This window comes from Chinchilla lanigera, unplaced genomic scaffold, assembly GCF_000276665.1.
Source record: "Chinchilla lanigera isolate Chin_1 unplaced genomic scaffold, ChiLan1.0 scaffold00026, whole genome shotgun sequence".
NCBI lineage: Eukaryota > Metazoa > Chordata > Mammalia > Rodentia > Chinchillidae > Chinchilla > Chinchilla lanigera.
Window position 1 is genome coordinate 1,854,879 of NW_004955427.1, and position 22,273 is coordinate 1,877,151.

Sequence of the window (22,273 nt, forward strand, 5' to 3'; positions counted from 1 at the left end):
GGGGCCGGCCGCGGCGCTCCGTCCCTATCATAGAGACCTGCTGGTGACCGTGCTTACACGGGCCGGCCGCGGCGCTCCGTCCCTATCATAGAGACCTGCTGGGTGAACGTGCTGGCAGGGGGCCGGCCGCGGCGCTCCGTCCCTATCATAGACACCTGCTGGGTGAACGTGCTTACACCGGGCCGGCCGCGGCGCTCCGTCCCTATCATAGAGACCTGCTGGGTGAACGTGCTGGCAGGGGGCCGGCCGCGTTCGGTTCGGATACGGCCCTTACCTCAAGACGGGACACTCTGCTTGGGTGCCGTGTTCTTCAGATAATGAAGTCTTTGAAGGATGGGAACGTGCTGGGTTTAGCGCTAACCCTCCAACATTTTAATTTTTTTGATGACCAAACAATGGTGTAGAAACATTTAGGTAGCCGCTGGCTTCTCAAAGTCATTAGAATTCTGCATCTCTTTTGTAGATTCTTTCTTGAGCAGTGGAACCGTTTGAGGGTTGCCCCACCGTTGTTCGTCAGCAAGCGCAGGATTAGCCCCAGAGAGGCTCCCCGCTGTCAGGGCGTGCGTTTCCTCCCTCTGCTTCATCACAGGCCTTCTGGGGCCCGTCCGTGGGACTGCTGCAGATGACGCTGTCGTGTCCAGCTCTGCAGAGGCAGGGTTAGCCGTTGGTTGTCTGCTGATCTTGTCCAGACGGATGGAGGGTTTTCAGGACCACCTTTTTTGAGTCCGGCTTCACCCTGCTACAGATGTGGCCTGTTAATGGAATCTCTCACAAGGGAATTGACGCTCCTACCATGAATCCAGTCTTAGGGTGCTGGGTCTGGGCTCCGCTCTGCTTGCCTAATCACGGTCCCTTGTTGGTTTACGTTGCCGAGGGGAACAGCGTAAAGCCTAGAATTAAAGGAAGGCGTTAAAAGTGTGCTTACTTCCCAGATTTATCCCTGACAAGCTGGTGATCTTTGGCCTTGAGTTTCCGAGCACAGTGTGTGGTGCATAGGTGACAGCATTAAATGCAAGATGCGTGAATAAGAGTTGGAATCTACTGCTTTTTTCTGTAGTTTGGTGATATGTCAGTGAGCTGTTGAACACAGCCAGACTGCCAATGAATAAGAGACTTCATGGGAGTAGAATGATAGGGCCAAGCCAGGAGAGGTGGCGCACGCCTGTCATCCCAGCACTGGGGAGGCTGAGGCAGGAGGATCGTTGCAAGTTTGAGACCAGTCTGGGCTACAAAGTGAGCTCAAGGCCAGCCTGAACTGCACAGGGAGACCCTGTCTCAGAAAGACAAAAAAACAAAAACAAAAACAAAAAAGCATAGTGCCAGAGGGGAATGTAAAAACACTTCTTTGGAGATGAGGAAATGTGTTGAGCCTTATGGGTTTCAGAGTGCTTATATATTTTGTAGGCAACTTTCATAGATTTACATAGATAACTATCATTTTTGCATTTAAGGATAGTTCATCCCCATCCCCATAGTCACATGAGCAAACCTCACTTGTAGTGTGGCTTGGGTGCCCAAGGTTGGGGCTCGTTCTGCAAACACGAGGCAGAGCTGAGTCTAGCCTTTTGCCAGGGTGACTGGGATTTGTTTTGTTTTTGTTTTTTTTTTTGGTTTTTCTCCGGTACCGGGAACCGAACTCACGACCTTGCGCTTGCCAGGCAGGCGCTTTGCCGCTGAGCTAAATCCCCAGCCCCGGGTGACTGGGATTTGGTGGGGCTCACGTGCGATGCCGCCCTAGACCCCCCTGAGGAAGTTGCCTGGCTGCCTTGGGCCCCTGGCGCTTTAGCTTTAGCTTTAGGGTTTTTCTTTCCGGTGCTGGAACTCAAAATAGCAGCTCTTATTTCAGCAAAACTTTAAAATGGGGTGAATGTTTGGATGATGTTTTTCTCCTTTTTCTCTGCTGACGTTATTCTAGGAATGCTTTAATTCTCCGTATGGCACAAAATACTTTCCTGAATACGCGGAGAAAATTCCTGGTGAATCCACACAGAAGCTTTCTGAAGTAGCGAAAGAGTGCAGCGTATATCTCATTGGAGGTAACTTCCCCCCGAGTGGTATGGAGTTCTTGACCTTAAAAACGTGTGAATTATGTGTGTTACATTTAAACTGTGGAGCACAGCTCAGCCCTTGAAGTGAGAACGTGTGTTTATATCTAGGACTGTGGGAAAAGCTTGAGACCCTCTTGTTAAATGGGAAAACAAGTTCAATGTGATTACGAGCAGAGCAGATTAGTGCAGATTAGTCCCACACACAAACCATGGCTGTGACTTATGTGCAGTTGTGTATGGAAAGGCATATTAAGTGTTACACACTGACACCAAATGACGCCAGTATTTTTTTCTGGAGAAGAAGTAGAAGTACAGGGTTGCGTAGAAATGGGGAAAGAAATCGTATGTGTCATTTATTACATAATACAGGATTGAAAAAAATTTTTCATAGCAACCACATACATAAAGATAGCTTTATTATTGTTTTTGAAATACATTTAAAAATATTCTACTTGCTAAAATGTTTTAGTATATGTGCTACCGAAACGAGCATGTCTATTTGCTAAAATAAAAGAAGCATACTAGTGTATGGAGGGCGTTGCGCACCTGTAATCTCAGCATTTGGGAGGCTGAGACGGGAGGATTTCTGTGAGTTTGAGGGCACTCTGAACTACATCGTGAGTTCAAGGCCAGCCTAAGCCACATAGCAAGACCCTGTCTCAAAAAGAAAAGAAGAAGCCGGCGTGGTGGCACATGCCTATAATCCTAGCACTCGGGAGGCTGAGGCACGAGGATCGTTGGTAGTTCGAGACCAGCCTGGGCTACAAAGTGAGCTCAAGGCCAGTCTGAACTCCATAGGGAGACCCTGTCTCAAAAAGACAAAAAAAAAACAAAAAAGACTAAAACTGTTTAGTAGATACAGCAAACAGAATTAATCTTTGCATTATGACACATTAAGGTTTGGAGACGAATAAGAACTAACAAAGCCAGAAGCATAGAGCTGGAACTGCATTCAGTGATGCAGAGCTTGTGACTTAAGACTCATCCTGAGGCCTTTTGGAATACAGTCTTGTTGCAGGGCCTGGCAAATTTAACTTCAGAATAAGAAACTATTTATTTTTCCCTAATGTTACTTATTAAGTGTTGCTTAAGATGCTGTCTGAATTTCAGGAACACTTGGTTATTTTTTAAGCTGTCTTTGGCATCTGACCAGCTTGGAGTTTATCTGACTACTTTGGCGTTTATCTTTGAAAGATCATGTTCAAGCACAAGTGCTAAAGTAAAACTTGAAAGAATAAACTTCATTAGACCCAGTGGACAACTTGCCAGTCCTTCGTTCGGTTATCATGGAATAATTGCTTCCTTCTCTTCTGTTAAGACTGTTTTATGTGCTTGTTTCTTGTTGCCATGGAAGGCTCCATCCCCGAGGAGGATGCGGGAAAGCTGTATAACACCTGTCCTGTGTTTGGGCCCGATGGAACTTTACTGGTAAAACACAGAAAAGTGAGTGGGGAATGTGTCAGTTCGTTTCGTCTTAAGAATTTGCTTTGCCGCCCCCGCCCCCTTTTGCCTACTGTGCACGCGCGTGTGTTTGCTTGGCGCAGTGGCTGTCCTTGGCTGCCTGTCGTGCATGTTTGTGTGACACAGATGACTCGGCCTGTCACTTTCTGCAAAAGAGCGTGCGTGCTTCCCGTGAGGAACTGGACATTGATTTGCACGCTCTATTGAAAACATATTATAAAACCTACCACACTTTTCCCAGCCTCCTTTGGCCAGCTTGCGGGTGGATTATGGACAGGTTGGGTATAATGTTGGTACAGCTGATTGTAGGGCATTTCTGTATCTACACGTGGGAAGTCTGCCATTGCTGCTTGGAGAAAAGCTAATGACCAAATAAATGATTTGTGATGCAGATCCATCTGTTTGACATTGACGTTCCTGGGAAAATTACATTTCAAGAATCTGAAACGTTGAGTCCTGGTGACAGTTTCTCCGCCTTTGACACCCGTACGTACCGGACAAGCTTGCCTGTCTTAGGAATCCCAGTGAAGAGGAGCAGCTATTCCTTCCTTCTTCTTTCATGTCTCTCCACCTTTGTCACGTAACCTGCTTGAAAGACCAGAAACGAGGAAGGTGGGGACGTGGACAGTCAGGTGCAAGTGGAGAGTTCAGGGTTTAACGTACTTCCCTCTTCCGCTCGGTCAGAGCCTCTCAGCTTCCAGAGTCTCCCTGTGCTCATGCCTGAGCCTTGCGCCTAGACAAGGGGTGTCAGCTGAGATGAACGTCTCGTCTCTGGTCTGATGCTGTAGATGATGTCCGTGTCAGATGACGAGCCAGTGGGGTTGGACTTGGAGCTTGTCTCCATCCCGGGGTCTGCGTTCCTTTGTACCTGTGGGTGCTCTGTGGTCACTGCCTCGTGGAAGGCTGATGCTGCCACACTGTATAGCTTTTCACTGTGCGTTTCTGTTTGGAAACAGCTTACTGCAGAGTGGGCCTGGGCATCTGCTACGACCTGCGCTTCGCCGAGCTTGCACAGGTCTACGCGCAGAGAGGTGAGCGGCGCGGCGCGGCGTTACCTGGCTGTTTGCGGGTTCGGCTCTGGGCTGGTTTCTGTGGGGACAGAGGCGGTCCGCTCAGATTCTGCACAGATGCACGGGAGGGTTGGGGTGGAGTCTCAGTCGCTGCATGAGCGGCTCCTCTGCCCCCGTCGGGCTGCTGGGACTTGGGCTGGTGCCGGTGGTGCGGGGTCGGGAGGCCTCTGATGGAGCTCGCGCTGCACTGCGCAGGCAGGGGCCGTGCCCAGGCTCCCTGCGGCCCGCCCGTCCCTGCGTTCCGAGTCCCTCGCAGCCTAGCGGGAAGGGGCTGTGACCTGCCCCCTGCGGATTTCGGCTCAGTATCGCTCTGTGGGACTTCGGCTCAGAAAAGGGAAGCAGGCGAGTGTCTGGAAGGCACCTGAGCCCCGTCGGGTCTGGTTTCTGGTTCTAACTCTCCCCGCAGCTGACGGTACTTCGGGAAAATCATTTCACCTTGCAGCAGTGTCGTCGTTAGCTTCCTTAGGGAAATGGTGTAAAGATTAATGAAGGAAAACCTACGCAGCCTCTCGCGCGGCACCCAGCAAATATGAGCGCCCTTACGGGGCTGCGGAGGCCATGTCCGACGGGACTGCCTGCCCCGCAGAGGTGGAGTGCCCGAGCGCTGGGCGGAGCGGTCTGTGGAGCCAGGACAGCCGCAGCTGCTCGGCCCCTACGTGCAGTTCAGAGCAGCTCGAGCCGTGCGGCTGTGCAGCAGGCCTTCGTCGCCGGGTCTGAGTGAGGGCGGAGGTGCAGGCGCTGGGTTCAGGCTTCGGCCCGCTTTTCCTTCAGCTGTGGCTTTTACCGTGTGTCTCACAGAACTCGGAGCCACGTCTTAGTGCTGACGACTATGATGAAGCTGGTGCCGTTTGGGGCTGAAGAAGCTTGAATTCTGGCCCTGCCGGTAAGGGTCACGGGGAGGCCCGGCGGCGCTCAGTGCTCATCTGCACCCCGTCTGCTTGTCCCTCAGGGTGCCAGCTCTTGGTGTACCCTGGAGCGTTCAATCTGACCACCGGGCCGGCGCACTGGGAGTTGCTGCAGCGAGGCCGGTAAGAGGGGTCAGGCTGCTCGGCTTCGCCCGTGTGCTGGAAGAGCAGCTTCCCTGGAGGGAGCCGTTCATGCCTAGGGAGCCCTGGCATTTCGGTGTAACTGGAACAGGCCCATCTGCAGGACCTCTTCAGAGACAAAGCGCCAGCCTCCTATCATGCAGGTTGGGGGCTGTGTGCTCTGCATTTTTAGATGCATTCAGTGTGGCATTTTGGCAGCGGTACCATCTTTCTATGAGTAGCTGTGGATTGGTCTCTCCTGAGACAGCCGCCAGCAGCTTCCACAGAGAAGTTGAGATCGCAGAGCTGAGGTGTTTAGAGCCCCGGGTGCCGAGGAAAAGGTGGCCGTTGTTTGAGCTTGACGGCTCCAGGGAGAGACGCGCGGTCTCCGTGCAGCTGGCTCTGCCACTCAGATGGGGGAGCTTATCCTGCCCCGCCTGCCGCACATCCTGCTAGTCCCGAGCATTCCCCACCAGGAAATTCCTCCTACGTAGATCTCTTCCTGACCAGTCCTTTGTAAATCCAGAGCCTTGCACAGGTATCCCTGGTTTATCACAGTTGCTTTTTCCTTCGTTCTCCAGGGCGGAGGGGTGGTGAAGGGTGCATAGCAGAGGCAGGAGATAAAGAGTGCTGTGTGTGCGTGGTGCTCTTCAAACCGTGAAACGCTGCCACAGTGAATTTTTGCTATGTATATTCGCTTCTCACCAAGATCAACATGGAGAATGTTTCCAGCCGCCTCAGGTGCTCTTTTCCACCCCGTCCCAGTCAGTACTGTGCTTGCTTTTTTTTTTCTTTTCTCATTGGTTATACAGATGAAGAGGGTTGATTTTGGCAGATTCATACAGGCACATAATGTACACTGGTCATTTCCACCGCCCTCCCCCATGTCTCACATTTTTGGATGGTTTTTCAGTGTAGTACTGTGCTTTCTTTGCCCAGAGGTGGTCACTCTTCTTCTAAAGATGGTGGTAACTTTAACGGGAAAGAAAGAGGCTTTGCTGATTGCGGGGTGGACGATGGCATTGGGAAGTACGATGCCGTGACTGTTACTGAGTATGCAGTCCTAGTAAAAGCTTGGGAGATGCAAGGATGGCCTGCAAAGAGTCTGTCCACCAAGTCCGGAGCACTCCCGGGGAGATGGGTGGGCGCCGGGGCTGCCACCCGAGTTCTCGTCTGGTCTGAGCTGGTGGGACTGCTGCCCGGGCACGGAGGGCCGCGCGGCTCCGAGGTGCGCTGTCCCAGCAAGGGCGCTGCTCTCCAGCCTTCTTGACTTGTCTAACCGGAGAAGCGCTGCTCCTGTCATGCAGGTTGGCTTATGCTCTGGCTCCCAGTAGCACTGCTAAAATACGAGGGTAGTGCTGCTGTGTGGGGCTGTCTTTAGCAATGTGGTCTGTTCGGCACACCCCTGGCCTCTGCCTGCTTGTGCCAGCAGCAGCTCTCCAGCTGTGACAGTCAGAAAGTCCCCAGGCATCTTAGTGGACGAAGTCACTTTTAGTTGAGAATCAGTGGGTTATGCAACAAGACTTTGTCTGTAAAGACAGGGTCTTGCTGTCTGCTCAGGCTGCTCTTTGAACTCCAGCACTCAAGTGATCCTCCTGCCCCAGCCTCCCAGTAGCTGGGCTCACAGGCATGCATCACCATGCACTATTTTTTAAAGCAGTTTCCTGGCTTTAGCTTCCACATCTGAATCAGTGTTTTCCAGAGAAAAATTGTATATGTAGGGAATAAGTACTTTCTTTGTGTTATTTTCTCCTAAGCAATACAATATAACAACTATTCAGACAGCACTTACGTTATATTATTTTAAATAGTCTAGAAATGATTTAAAGTATGAAGGAGAATGTGCATAAGTTATATGCAAGTACTATACCATTAAAATTTTTAAAAATTTATTTAAAAATTTATAAAGCCAAAAATTGTACATATTTATTTAATATATACTTTAAAATACGGAAAAATTAAAAGTATGCATACTAGTGGGATACCGTGCAGTGCCATGATACAAGTACACACCCAGCAGTATTCAGCTCAGGTTAATGTTTTAACTCCTCTAACCAGGCATGGTGGCCTGTGGCCTAGTCAGCACGGGCGGTCAAAGCAGGGTTACTCGGGCCCAGGATTATGAGATCAATTTGGGCAACGAAGTGAGGCTTTGTGTCAAAACAAAGACAAAAAAACCTATCTCCTCAAAATTTATCATTTCTTCATGGTGCTGCTTTTAAAATCCTCCCCTCTAGCTTTCCGAAACATACAAAACGTTACAGTTGCCCACAGTCACCGTGTGACGGCACACCAGAGCTACTGTGTGCCCCTGTCTTGCTTCCCCCTGCTTAAACTGTCCCATCTTCCGCTCTCCCCCACCCCCGCCCGAACGGACATTCTGTTCTGGAGTTCCGAGATGGACTCTGTCAGACTGAACATACAGTGAGACCGGGCGCACTTGGCCTTCTCCATCCGACTTCGTTCATTTCACAGTGATGTCTGGTTCCGTCTGCACTGCTGCCCTGACAGGACTGCAGTGTGTGTCACGGCTGAACAGCAGCTCTTTGCGTGTGTGTGCACGTCCTCCTTCCCCGTTCGTGACACTTAGGCAGTTCATGTGAGCATGGGAGCACGCGTCTCTTCAGTGTACGGCTTTCCTCTCCTTTCTTGCTTTTTTTTTTTTTTTTTTTGTCTTTTTTGAGACAGGGTCTCACTATGCAGTTCAGGCTGTCCTTGAGCTCCCTTTGTAGCCCAGGCTGGTGTCGAATTCACAGTGATCCTCCTGCCTCAGCCTGCCGAGTGCTGGGATTACCGGCGTGCGCCACCAGGCCCGGCTTCATTTCCTTTTGGTATATACCCAGGAGTAGAATTATTGGCTCATTCCCGCTTCTCCACATCCTCAGCAGCACTTACCTTTTTTCTTTTTCATAGTAGCTGCTTTTACTGAGGTGAGGTGATACCTCATGTTTGTGTCCGTCATTTTCATTTCCCACGTGATTAGCGACGCTGGACTTTTTAACGTTAGCCGCTTATGTTAGTATGACAGCCTTCTGTCAGTGTGGCGGAATACTTGCATGAGCAACTTACGAGGGAGGGCTTATTTTGGCATATAGTTTCAAGCGTGGTTGCCTGGCCTTGTTGCTCTGGTCCTGTGTTGTCTCAGTTCGTCGTTCCTTGAGTTGGCATAAGAAGAGCCTGCTCACCTCGTGGTGGCTCAAGAGCAGAGACAGAAGGGGGACCGCGTCCCAACATCTTTGAGGGCACACCGTCGCTGACGAACTCCTCCCGCTAGGCCCCGCTTCTTAGTTTCCCCCGCCCCGTCGTACCACGGCCCGCAATGCCTTCAGCCCACTGGCAGTTGCAGGGGACATTCAGGACCCAAACTGTAGCATTATCCGTGTGTCTTCTTTGAGAAATGTCTGTCTGGGTCTGTTGCCTTGTAGTTTTCTTTTGCTGGTGGTAGGCACTGAATCGAGGGCTTGTGCGTGCCAGGCGCGTGCTCTGTCGGGTGTTGCATCCCCAGCCCCTGTTGCCCATTTTTTTACTTTTGAGTTTTTAGAGTCAACTACATATTGTAGTTATTAACTCCTCATCAGATAGTGTACACAGTTTGCAAATGTATTCTCCCACTCTGTAGGGTGTTTTTCACTCTGTTGATTACAGTATGTCCTTTGCTGTGCAGGAGCTTTTTAGTTTGTTATAATCTCATTTGCCTATTTGTTGCTTTTATTTCCTTGTGCTTTTGAAGTCTTGCCCAGAAGACTGTTGCCCACTCCAGTGTCCTGAAATCTTTACCTGTGCTGCTTCTACTACTACTTCGGTTCTGTTGTTTTTTAAAGGCTCTGTACATGACAGAAACCACTGCATACATTTAATACATGGTTACTTCCTTTCTGTCCCTTGTCTGCAGTGCTGTGGATAACCAGGTGTACGTGGCCACGGCCTCTCCTGCCCGCGATGACAAAGCCGCGTATGTGGCTTGGGGACACAGCAGCGTCGTGGACCCCTGGTGAGTGTGTCTGAGCGCGGTGGGCCCCGCGGAGCTTGGGAGTGGCACCCGGCAGCCCTTCCCCAGCAGCCTGGCAGGCGTTAGGAAAAGCCTCTACGTGAAAGCCACGCGGGGAGACATTTCCCTGTGTACCCGAGTGAGGGCTCAGCACTGCTCGTCCAGGTGACCTTCGTCATCAGTCGTAGCTGGGTCTGTCAGGGTAACCAAGGCGGCGGGGAGGGGTGGGCGGCTTTAGGAGGAGAAGCTCCTGAACTCTTGGCTTTTACTTAAAATTTAGCCTCTTTCCAGGGCAGGCGAAAGTTACAGGGTGAGGACTTTGCTCCCAGCACAATGAGAGGAAGGGAGGGGGGGTTCAGGGAGGGAAACTGGTTGTGTCCCTCGGGTGCGGCTTGTCATTACTCAGCGGAGGCAGACGAAGCTCTGTCCGGAGGTGCGTGCGGGCACACGTTAACGCGCACCTTTCGGTCCGCGCCTGTGATTTATTGCACTTTCACATAGTATCTCTCTGTTTTTGTTTTTTTTTTTTCGGTTTTCTTCCGGTACCGGGAATCGAACGCACGACCTTGCCCTTGCCAGGCAGGCGCTGTGCCGCTGAGCTAAGTCCCCAGCCCCTCACACAGTGTCTCAACTTGAGGGCCTTCGCCCTGCTCAGCTCAGTTTGTAGATGACAGAACGGGAGTTCACAGCGTTACAGTGGCTGGGGCCTGTGTTTGGGTCCGTGACTTTGGACTTCAGAACGTTCATTAGTCTCTGCTGCTCTGTTTATGAATGAATATAGGTATTTCTGCAGTTTCAGGGTAAGGAGACTAGTAACAAGATGACAGCGGTTAAGCGACACTGTGGGGTCCCCAAAGGGTCACCCTTCTGACGCGCAGCCCTCAGGGCTCCGTGTGCGTGGGGTGCCTGGGAGACGAGACTGGTGAGACGCTCGTGGTCCTTCTACCTGTCCGGTTGGGAGGGCGAAGCCAGCTAGGACATTCTTGTGCGCTTGCTTCCGATTCTTCAGGTCGCGTAGCAGCCTGCGCAGGTAGGAAGAGCAACCTGAGAAGCCCTCGGAGGGGGCCTGACTGAAGTACACTCGAGAGGAAATAGGGTGGCTGTAGGCTATGTCCGTTAATAAGCTACAGGCTGTAGCCCCAGCCGTTCATAAGCATGGAATAGCTACCATTTGCTAGCAGTTTTCAGTTTATAAAACATACTCCATAGTTATCTCAGCCACATAGAGCTCCTTTCCACATGATCGTCGCCATGGAGATTCACGGTGACTTGCCACAGACCGACGCAGCTACTTAAACAACAGAACGGGAACTTACTTGCCTACCTTCTTGGTTTTTTTTCCTCTTTTTGTTTTATGGTTCTTGGATTGAACCCAGGACCTCACAGATGCTAGGCAAGCACTGAGCTGCATGCCACAGTCCCTTTTATTTATTTTGAGACAAGGTCATGCAGTGTTGCCTAAGATAGCCTTGCACTTGTAATCCTTCTGCCTCAGCCTCCTGCGTCCTGAGGATTATAGGAGGGTACCACCGTGCCTTGCTACGTCTTTGTTTCAGATCTCAGAATCATTTTGTTCTGGTTTATGAGATGGGGGGATGAAGAGATCTTGAGCATCACCGGGTATCAGTAAATCTACTCATTCTCCTCTGAACCTATTTCAGGGGCGAAGTCATAGCCAGAGCAGGCACGGAGGAAATGGTCCTGTACTCAGACATAGGTAAGACTTGCCCGGCGCGGTTCAGGTCTCGGCGTCCGCGCTGCCTGAGGCGGCTCCGTAACTGTGCCGCTGTGATCACCGGAAGGGCCCTTCATGCCGCTGCTCATTTCCCTTGAGGGTGTCCGAGGCGCAGCTCGGTGCCGTTCCTGGCTTGGTTGAAGTGGCTCAGGACCAGGCCGGGTCATTGGTGTGTTTAGATGAGGTATTGCTGAGTCACTCGCTGAAATTCTGCTGGTTTTCACAGTTTTGAGGAGCAGTTTCCTGGGCTAGTAAGAAGTTGCACATTATTCACCATCCACTTTTCTGTGTTTGCAGATCTGAAGAAACTGGCTGAGATCCGTCAGCAAATCCCAATTTTAAGACAGAAGCGATCAGACCTCTATGCCGTGGAGCCAAAAAAGCCCTAAGGAGTATGCTTCGCACATGTCACGAGGCAGGAAGATGCGGAGCATAGTGAACCCCCTATTGACTGCTTTCTCTTGGCGGGAGGGTGTGTGAACCCAGGGCTCACACCCTGCTCAGCACATGCTCTAGGAGTTGTACCCCGAGTCCCTATTGAATATATACTTTTTTCTTCAAATATTAACTTTTTATTTTGAGACAGGCCTGACTGTGTAGTCCAGACTGGCCTTGAACTCACAGCAGGTCTTCCTGCCTCAGCCTCCTGACTGCTAAATTGTAGCCTTTTCCTGCACAGAGAGCTCTCAGGGGCCTCAGAGCTGTCACTGTCCACAGCATGTTAAGTGGGAAGGACGCAGGCACGCGTCAGCCGCAGAGGGCTGGCTCGCAGTGTCCGCCGCGCTTCAGTCTCCTCAGAGCAGTTGGCGGACGCAGGTGTTGGTGCCGCGGCCATTGACTGACCAGTACAGATGTTTGTGTAATGAGTCTCCTAGCCCACTCGCTGGAGTTGGAACCCTTTGTCTGGGTAACTTGGTCTGGTGCTAGTCTTCCAAGAAGTGCCTTGAACTCAGTTACTTTGGTCTCGAGCTGCGGGAAGCATGGTGATAGATCCTTTTCTTCCCCCCCCCGAGGAAGTGGCAGCCTCTCCCCTTCTAGCACCCTTAGGCTCTTCACACTCAAGAAGGAGCCAGTGCTTCAAACCCAGGCCTTCCTGGCCTTGAAAGACGGCGTTAGCATTGAGCTCCCAGGGGACGGCAGCGGCAGCGCTGGTGACGTTAGCTCAGCGTGAATTAGTGACACATTTTCCTAGTAGGGTTGTGTCTAAACGTCTCACGTCTTCCTGCTTTTCTTTTTGCCTTTTAACACTTTCTCACCCTATAAAGAACTGCTGAGCCTAAGGGTTCTGACTTTTTGGTCTTTTCAAAATGTATTGCACAAATAAAAATTAAGGACCTGAATGTGTTTTTGCTTATGTATGTCACAGCTACTGGTGAGCAAGCAATCATTTAGTAGCCAGCTGAGAAAAAAAAATCCTGACTATTGTAGTAATATTTGCCAATCTTCACTGTTGAAGGCGTTAACGTGACGCCTTTCACAGCGTTGGGAATGGCTGTGTGGTCAGCTCTGGTGACCGTGTGCTGGGTAATGTAGCAGACCACTGGTTAAGTGGAACATATACCACGCTGAAAAAATTTTTAAAAAAGATACATGTGTGTACATTCTGTTAACACGGCATAGAATGAAGACTTCATATGTCATTTAACCCCTGGAAAATAGTGTTTATCCTCAGAACAAGAATGAAAAAACAACATAAGGGATGCTGCGCGCACGCACACACACACACACACACACACACACACACACACACACACACACGGAACTGGCAGAACAGCAGACCTCAAGATCAGTGCAACAGATTAAAAGATGCAGACACAACCACAAACACACTCAGCCACTTTATCTTTGACAAAGGGGCCAAACATGCTCACTGGAAGAGAGAGAAGGTCTTTAATAAGTGGTGCTGGAAAAACTGGTTTTCCAGGTAAGTTTGGGGATTGAATGTAGGACTTTACATGTGCTACTTAAAAACAACATTAAGCTACATTCTTTGCCCTTTTTTGTATTTAAAAATAGCCCAAACCAAGGCTACTGAGACTTACTTTCTTTCAGGAGTTTGTAGTTTTAGCTCTTCCATTTAGGTTTCTGATCCATTGTACTTAACTTTTTGCATAACTGTGTATAAAGTAAATGCAAGATTATGATTTTATTACTTTGCTTATGGCTATCCAGTCCCAGCACCGTTTGTTGAAAAGGATATCCTATTCTCATTAAATACGCTGACCCTTAACAAAGAGTGAATCGGCCATATGTATCTCAGTCTTGTTTCTGGACTGTATTCTGGTTCACTGTCTACCTGCATAATGCATTGGTCAATATATAACGTACTGTGTTTAGTCGGGCGTGGTGGCGCATGCCTGTAATCCCAGCACTGGGAGGCTGAGACAGGAGGGTCATTGCGAGTTGGAGGCCAGCCTGAACTGCATAGCAAGACCCGGTCTCAAAAAGACAAAAAGAAAAACAACAAAAAACCCCACAACTTACTGTGCTCACTGTAACTTTGTAAGTTCCTCAGAGTCAGACTGTCAGTCTCCAGCTTTCTTAAAAATGGTTTTGAGTGAGGCCTTTGTATTTCCATGCGAATTTCAAAATCAGATTATAAATTTCTGTAAGAACACATACAGTACCGGTTCCTTGGAGCTTTGGGATTGTATGGAATCTATAGAGCAGTACGGCGGAAAATCGACATCTTACTGGCAGTCAGTGATCCAGGAGTGAGATATTTCTTCAGCTCTTTAGGTCTTCTTTAATTAGCTCAGAAGAGTTTGGTATAAAGATAAGTAAATGTGTCCTGTTCCTCAGAACTGCACGTATTTTTCTTTGCTGTGGTATTTGTAAAGTTAAAATCGCTAGTGTAATTTATATTTGTGAACTTGTATTCTACAACTTTCCTAAACTCATACACTCAAGCAGTTTTTTTTTTTGGTAGATTCCATGTGATTTTGTTTACATAATCATGCCTACAAATAAACATAGTTTTATAAAACAAATAAACTTCCTTTCCAGCCTGGTTTCATCTGTTTTTCCTGACCTTATGGCACTGGCTAGGATCCCCAGTACAGTGCTGAACAGAAGTAATGAGCAAATATATTTGTGTTGGTCCTGCCCTTAGGGGAAGTGTTCTGTGATTTGCTGTTTGGCCTTTCATAGAGGCCGTCTATCAGGTTAGGGACATTTCCTTCTACTGTTAGGTTGTTCAGAATTTTTATAAAGAACAGGTACTAAATTTTTACAGACGAGTTTTCTGCCTTTATTGAGATGATTTTGATATTTCCCGATAAAACAAATGGTAAGTTGAAAACTGTCAAAAAAGCATTTACTGTATCACTGAGTGTCACAGCGTAACACCGCAGTACACTGCAGAACACCCGTGGCTTACCGGCGTGCCACATACCCGACCGGGAGCTCTGGCTCCCAGAATCACAGGAGTACTGCTCCACGTATCACTGCAGGAAGAGACCAGAATTCAGAATTTGAAATGCGGTTTCTACTGGGTGTGTCCTGCGTTTACACCATCAGTGTCAAAGCCAGCAGCTCCGAACGACAGCAGCAGGACGCAACAAAGGAGCTGGGCACGGTGGTGCGCGTCTGTAATCCCCGCTCTCTGGGAGCCTGCGGCAGGAGAACTGCAAGCTTCAGCTCAGCTTGGGCCACTCAGCAACTCAGTGAGACCTAGTCCCAAACAGAAAAAGCGTTAGGATGTAGCTCAGAACAAAAGCCCTGGTTTCAATCCCCGTTCTCTACCCCCCAAATCAACAAACGTTGTATCACATTTAAAAGCTTATCCACAGCAAGGACGCCAGAGCAGATGACCCACAGAATGATGGGAGAATACCTTTGCCAGTTACTCTGACAGGACTGATATCCGGACTATTCAAACAGAAAAGAAAACAAAAAACCAAGTAACTCAGTAAGTGGGCAAACAGGCACTTCTCAAGTACAAGTTGTCAGTAATTAAATGACAGGATGGAAACTACTGGAGGGGACATAATGGGTAGACATGATCTACGAGCAAAGTACGTTATGCGCACATGTGAAAACGCCACAATGAAGCCTTTTACTTTGTACAATCAGTGTGCACTAAATTTTCTTAAAACTCAAGTTGGGGCCCTCTGTATTATAAAGGCTGACTGCAAATCAACCTTCCACTCTTCACTGGACAGTAATATGACAAGGCTGACTGCAAATCAACCTTCCACTCTTCACTGGACAGTAATATGACAAGGTTCTTTAAACAAGGTCCTGCTGCAGAGCCAGGCTTGTTGGTGCAGGCCTGTAATCTCAGCCCTTGGGAGGCTGAGGCAGGTTCACGGTGAGTTCAAGGCCAGCCTGGGCTACATAGTGAATTCAAGACCAGCCTGATTTACAAAATGAGACCCTGACTCAAGAAACAAACAAATATACGCACACATACATTGCTGGATTTGGCTTGCTAACACTGAAAGAAAATTTTTTCGGTATCGGGAATCAAACTCAGGACCTCAGGCTTGCCAGGCAGGCGCTGTGCCACCGAGCTGAATTTCTGGCCCTTGAGAGAGTATTTTTGCATTCATGTTTATGAGGGTTGGTCTGTGCGTTTTCACTGACGACTTTGGATTTACTGGCCTTTTGAAATGACTTGGGATGTCTACTCCAGTGATCTAAAAAACTGCACTGTAACTTGCGTCTTGTCCCTGCTGGTCACTCTGGCTAAAGGTTTACCAGTCTTTCTGCATGAAACCAAGTTCTGGTTCCAGGGATTGTTAATTTCTTTTGTTCTTACAGGTCTCATTTCTTCCACTTTCACACTTAGTTTGGGTTTCATCGGGTGTCCTATTCTCATGTATAAAGTGGACACCAAGGGACTGTGGGTATGGTTCAGTGGCAGGGCACTTAACTAGTCTGCGTGAAGCCCTGGGCTTGGACACTGAGGTCCCTAATTGGAGGCCTTTTCGCATGCTGAACACAGGTGTTTAGTAACGTTAACCTTGTTGGTTATTGCTTCAGCTGTGTACTCACAACTTTTGGTATGTTTTCATTTTCAGTTCAAAATGCTTTATTTATGCTTTCTGTCTTACTTAATCTTTGATCCAAGGGTTACAGTGTTCCGAAATATTTGGAGATTTTCCAAATTTTTCGTAATTCTAATTGACTCCTTTGTGGTCAAATAACAGACCTTGCCTAGTCTTTGTGTTTTGGGAGGTAGGGTCTCGCTGTACAGTTCAGGCTAGTCCTGAATGGTTACCCAAGTCAGATACTGTAATCCTTTAAACTGGTGTAAGACGAAGCTTGAGATAAATAAAAGGTAAGGACACACAGGGCCTGGGGGTGTCAATGCTCCACTCTTGTGACCAGAAGCACTGACAGTTTTGTTTGACTTTCAAGGATGCGTTTTGTATAATGAGCAGCTTCGGAAGACAAGAAACTTTCATTTACCTCTTGCCCTAGGTCAGTGATGATGAACCTTTTAGAGATTAAGTATCAAACTGCAACCCAAAATCCATTTATTTATCACGAAGTGCCAACATTGCAATTAAACCGGAATACTGAGGTTCTAGTTAAAAAAAAAACAAAAACACACATATATTAACATCTTTTGTCTTCAAAGAAAACCTCACTGCTCTGGGTAACCCTTCCTGCAGCTCCCGGGAGACACTTGCAGTCATAGTTAGAAACGAAACAGCTGGAGAAGCCAGGCAGTGGCCTATGCCTGGAATCCCAACTCTTGGGAGGCTGAGGCAGCAGGATTCCAAGTTTGAGCCTAGCCTGGGCAATTTAGTGACTTAGCAAGACCCTGTCTCAGAACTAAAATGGGCCGGAAGTGTAGCTCAATGTGAAGGGCTTGGTTTCAATTCTCAGTACCAAAAGTGCAACACATATAGAATTGAAGAAATCAAGCCAGGTGTCTCCGGCCTCTGAAAGCACTCACGCCGGCCCTTTGCCTACTTCCCGTTTAACTTCCTCTTTGGATGGGATCAGGTACCACAGCTATTCTTGTCCGAACACTCAGCAGAGGACCATCCAAAAGGGTCTAAGAGTTACAGATCAAAAATACCAATTATGATTTGTGTGTTGTCACCTTAAATCACTCATTATTTTCATGCTTAATTGTAAGTTTCAAAACACCTGCATATAGTATCTTGAAAGACACTGATGCCTCTTGTGGGATACTGGCAGAGATACTTTTATTTCACACATGCACGGCAGCCTTTTTGGCCTTATGATTAACCACAATCAGACTTAGTCTGAATCACAAACATCCTGACTCTCGACTAAAACTACTGTGAACTCAATGCCTAAACCTCCTCTGGCCTCAGGGATACTCGAAACACGGCTTTTTGTTTTTGTGCGTGTGTGTGCGCTGCAGATAGGCTCTGGCTTACTAGTCTTGAACTACGCAGCCCATGCCGGCCTCAAACTCACGGCTGCCTCAGCCTCCGAAGTGCTAATTATAGGCAAGTGCCACCACTCCCAGCAAAAATTTCTCTTTTTGAGACAGGGTTTCACTATGCATTTCAGGCTGGCCTTGAACTCACTTTGTAGCTGAGGCTGGCCTCAAACTCACAGCGATCCTCCTGCCTCAGCCTCCTGAGTACTGGGATTACAGGCAGGCACCACCATGCCTGGCCGCAGCAAGCATTTCTTTAGACTATAAACCTCCTTATATAAAATAGCCAAAGGAGTATTAACTTCTGTGTCTCGTGTAAGAAGTAAGTCCACTTTCTGCCACATAAGGCATTCACAGGTTCCAAGGACAGGGAATGTAGTTCTCTTTTGGAGACCGTTATTCATCCAGCAACGGTGTGTCAAAGCTTGCACTCACTGTCATCTGATTAAGTCAGTTTAGCAGAGCTAGGGGTAGAACTGCTTCCCCCCCTTTACCCAGTCACTCCCAGGTCACTTCCTTATACTTCAGTGTGTGTGTGGCTGAAGTGAGCACAGGTTATTTCCTTACAAATATGAGGAGCACAGCCGGGCATGGTGTGCATACCTGTAATTCCAGCACTAGGAGGCTGCCACAGAAGGATCGCTTAAGTTTGGGTCCAGCTCAGGTTATGTTGTGAGTTCAAGACCAGGCTGGACTACATAGTGAGAACTCTGACCCAAAGAACAACAAAAAATACAAAAACCATAAAAACTCATTTGCCAGGCATGGTGGTGCACGCCTGTAATCCAGTACTGGCGAGGCTGAAGCAGGAGGACTGCTGTAAGTTCACCTGCGCTACACAGGGAGACAAAAAACAAGCAAACAAACTTTACTGGCAAAGACTTTTCTGGTTTATTGCCCAAGCTAGGCTTGAATTTGTGAAATTTCTGCCTCAGCCTCCTGAGTTGGGATCACAGGTGTGCACCACTGCACCCAACTTGGGCTTAGTTATTATTTTTATACTACTTCCTGCTTTGGTTAAATTATACGGTCTCCTTGATTATAAATAACAATGATTATAATGTTGACTTCTATAGGTACAAAGTACTATCTAAACTACAGTTTAAGTAAAGTTCAATTTGTTTCTAGAAGGCAGGATGTTTAAATTCTATTTTAAAACCAAAGCTTTGAGCCAGGCAAGCCGGGCATGGTGGTGCATACTTGTAATCCCAGCACTCGGGAGGCTGAGGCAGGAGGATCCTTGCAAGTTTGAGACCAGCCTGGGTACAAAGTGAGCTCAAGGCCAGCCTGAACTGCATAGCGAGACCCTGTCTCAAAAAGACAAAAAACAAAACCAAACCTAAAGCTTCTTACCACTGTATGACAGTATCAAGGATAGTGGAGGTGATTTGAAGTATGCTTTCTGAAAGACTCCAGGTGAATGAGAACTGTGGTCAGACTCAGCAGTGGGACCAGTCAGAGGGAAAACAGCCCCAAGACCCAGGTCTAATGTGCAACCTCCCCGCTGCGGTGCAGGTATGGTGCAGGGACAGGTAAGGAGCAAAGTCAGGTGGCGCTCCGGCTCTCGCAGGAAACTCCGCCATCTACACCAACAAACCTGCACGGGCCTCTGCACAGAGGCCGCAGGAGAACGACCGAATTTACCCAGTACTGCCACAAATGGACACACTACCTATCTCTCTGTTCAAAGAATAGATAGAAAGCTTGAAGGTAATATTTATTTGGTGAATTTACAGGTGAGGTCATTTACAAAAGAAAAGATACAGACAGATGCAGCTTCCAGTGCAGTTTCACATATTTTCACAACAGGCAAAGGTCTGTGAGAATCTGGAATGTCTGTAAAGAATGGCACATGCTTCAGTTTGTTTTCTCTCTACCCAACCCCAAGGGGATAAAAGGACGAAGAGTAGAACACGTCAGTATTCATGTAATTACAGCCATGCAAATAAAAACTTTTCGTAAAAGCCAGCTCAGAGACATAGAACATTTCTGTACTCGAGGATTATTGTAATTTAGAAACAAAATACAGAGCTCTCCCATTCCACCGTCCTCCCATTCCACCGTCCTCCCGTCCCACCGTCCTCCCAGTCCACCGTCGCGGTTACCTTACGTGATGTTGTCTGCCCCCACTAAAATCAGCCAGATCGCTTCTCAGCTTTTTGGCTACAGTCAAGGTCTACTCAATCTTTTCAAAGCCTGATTTTGGAAGGGGAACAATTTCTAATAATTCCTAAAATGAAAGCATCTGTAAACAAAATCTTTTTATTTTTAACAAGATAAATCACCCTTTTGAAGAGGGTAAAATGTTCCTTTATTTTCAACGTGACGTACAATTAGACTTAATTTCTTGGTCAGTGTAACAGAAGGCTTGCTCTTTTATTCAGATTTAAAATAAATCTCTCTCTGTCCTAGGTATCTCAAAATAAGAGATCCTTTATGAAAACAGCCATTTCCTCACCAGAAAAATCCAGCATATGAGCAAAGGGATGGTCTATAAAAGTAGTAACTAGAAATGCTCTGCGAAGTGGTTCCCTAAATCACGAGCAGGACAACCCCCTGAAACAAAAAATCCGCGGCCACTATCTGTGGTGAAGACATGGACACCAGCCATTAGCCCTCAGAGGTCAAGGCTCCATACAAAAAAAGCACTTCACATCTACTTGGCATCTTTAAAAATACTGGCTCAAAATTCTTTAAGCACGGGTAGCCTAAAGCACTAAACGTGTCATTTTCAAAAAAATACTCTGCTCTGGGTATGACATTTACATTCTTTTTGCACCTTTAGCCACCTTTTTCTTCACCAGGAAATTTAAGATAGTTCCACAGTCTCATGTACCATATTTATTCCAGCTCTGCTTAGATGATACACAGAAACAATCCATACTTTCTGAAATGTACATTAAGCACTAGTACTTATTACATGAACTTGCTACGGGTATTATGAACACACTTTGCTTTCATCTTACCTCTTTTTCTGGTTCTCTCCTCATTAAAAGTCTTCCAATATTTATCAACCACAGTATTTTGTTCCTGAATAATTTACTACATGGAAACAAACTGCTATGGACTTCCAGTTTCTAAGGTTTTGCACACTCAGAAGCATTTTCCATGCAACAATGATTTCAAGGGTCTCTCAATTTTACCGTAATCCACATTTAAGCTTTGCATCCTTAAAAGAAAATTAACTAAAAAGGATATCTGAATATAAATCTATTTTACAGCACTTACTGTGTTAATTTAAAAACCAATATAGTGTAAAATACTCATATATTATACACATATGTGAAATCAAAATCATCCAGAATATAACAATCCCACACCCCATTAAATAAAACCAAAAAACCAAAAACAAATCAATAAATCAAAGTTTTTATTTGCATGGCCCATTATCTTTCCAATTCTGCACCTGTGTTTTAACGTCCCTCTCACGGGTCCGGCTTTCGCTGCCCAGGGAACACAAGCCGCGAGGCCGCCAACTTCCCTCGGCAGCCCCGCCCACAACACTCGCACACGGACAGACGCAGACTGACTACACCGTGAAGGGGCGCTCCACGCCAGCGCTCAGCACGTGCGCGAGGGGCTCAGGGTTCCGGAGAAGAGGGAGGGCACTTCCTGTACAGGAGGGCCGGCCAGTCTCCTGTCCTCCCGTTTACAGTGTTGGCGGCTTCAACCCGTATTTCTTTGCAACTTCCGTCTGGGCATGGGCAGCGTCGCACAGGGAGTACAGGTGGGCCATCTCCATCTCCGACTTGGCCAGGTTAATGGCTTTGTTGAACATGTCAATGGCTTTCTCCATATTTCCTCTGAAAGAACAAAATTTCAAACGTTCTCGGATTCAGTAAGCAATTCACACGTTTCTGAGAGTTTGCAAACAGTGCGGTGTGAAGTCCGACCGCTAAGTTTCAGCCGTGACCCTAGTAAAACCCTCTGCTGTAATACACGCGTGCTGAGCAGCTGAGGGCCCTCAGCGAGCGGTAACTCTCTCACAAACGCTACGAGCTCACGCTGCACGCTGGGACTCTGCGTGACACTACAGAGATGAGGACACGGAGCAACTGGACACCTGGAAGACACCTCAAGTTCAGCACCGCCAAACCCAATTCTGTTTTATTTATTTTTGAGACCGGGTCTTGCATGTAGTTCAGGCTGGCCTTGCAGCGGTGCTCTTGCCCCAGCCTCTCAGCTGCTGGAATGACAGGCGTGTGCCTTCACGCCCGACCAGACCCGAGTTATAAAGAACACTCCGGGGGCTCGAGAGATGGTGCAACGTGCCCAGTCTCCCGGCCGGCTACTTCCTCAGAGCAGATCCACACCACAGGTACCCTGGCTGTCAACCTGTCACTCTTCTGCCTGAAAAGCACACTACAGAGGATTTTTTTTTCTTCCAACAGGAATAATTTAGGTGAAAAATGGAAAGAACATATAAATTACAGAAATACCAAGTTTCTCTTCCCATGTATCAGTTTAAACAACTTTTATAAGTCTAACTTTTAATTTGGAAGAATTATATAGTAACGCAAATCAGTTGCATAGCTTGAGGGAAGGAAGCTTGCATCCAAAGGCATAACAGACGGTAAAA

General features: G+C 47.8%; 2 protein-coding genes across 2 annotated transcripts in view; one reads left to right on the forward strand and one right to left on the reverse strand.

Annotated features, from left to right (window-relative positions):
- Window positions 1-1,915: 1,915 nt before the first annotated feature.
- Window positions 1,916-12,667, forward strand: Nit2 (nitrilase family, member 2; the record flags this gene model as incomplete). The annotated part of the gene is given in 8 exon segments (XM_013515098.1): window positions 1,916-2,036; window positions 3,403-3,491; window positions 3,902-3,995; window positions 4,466-4,540; window positions 5,529-5,607; window positions 9,497-9,595; window positions 11,254-11,309; window positions 11,625-12,667. Coding segments are annotated over 8 exon segments (705 nt in total), but the record flags the coding sequence as incomplete, so codon positions are not given.
- A 6,731-nt stretch (window positions 12,668-19,398) lies between these two features.
- Tomm70a (translocase of outer mitochondrial membrane 70 homolog A (S. cerevisiae)) overlaps window positions 19,399-22,273 on the reverse strand; it is a gene marked incomplete at its 5' end in the record, with an annotated part of 33,969 nt that continues 31,094 nt past the window's right edge. The window contains one exon of the mRNA XM_013515046.1: window positions 19,399-21,497. Coding sequence (XP_013370500.1) covers window positions 21,344-21,497 — 154 coding nt within the window. The remainder of the gene's footprint in view (window positions 21,498-22,273) is intronic.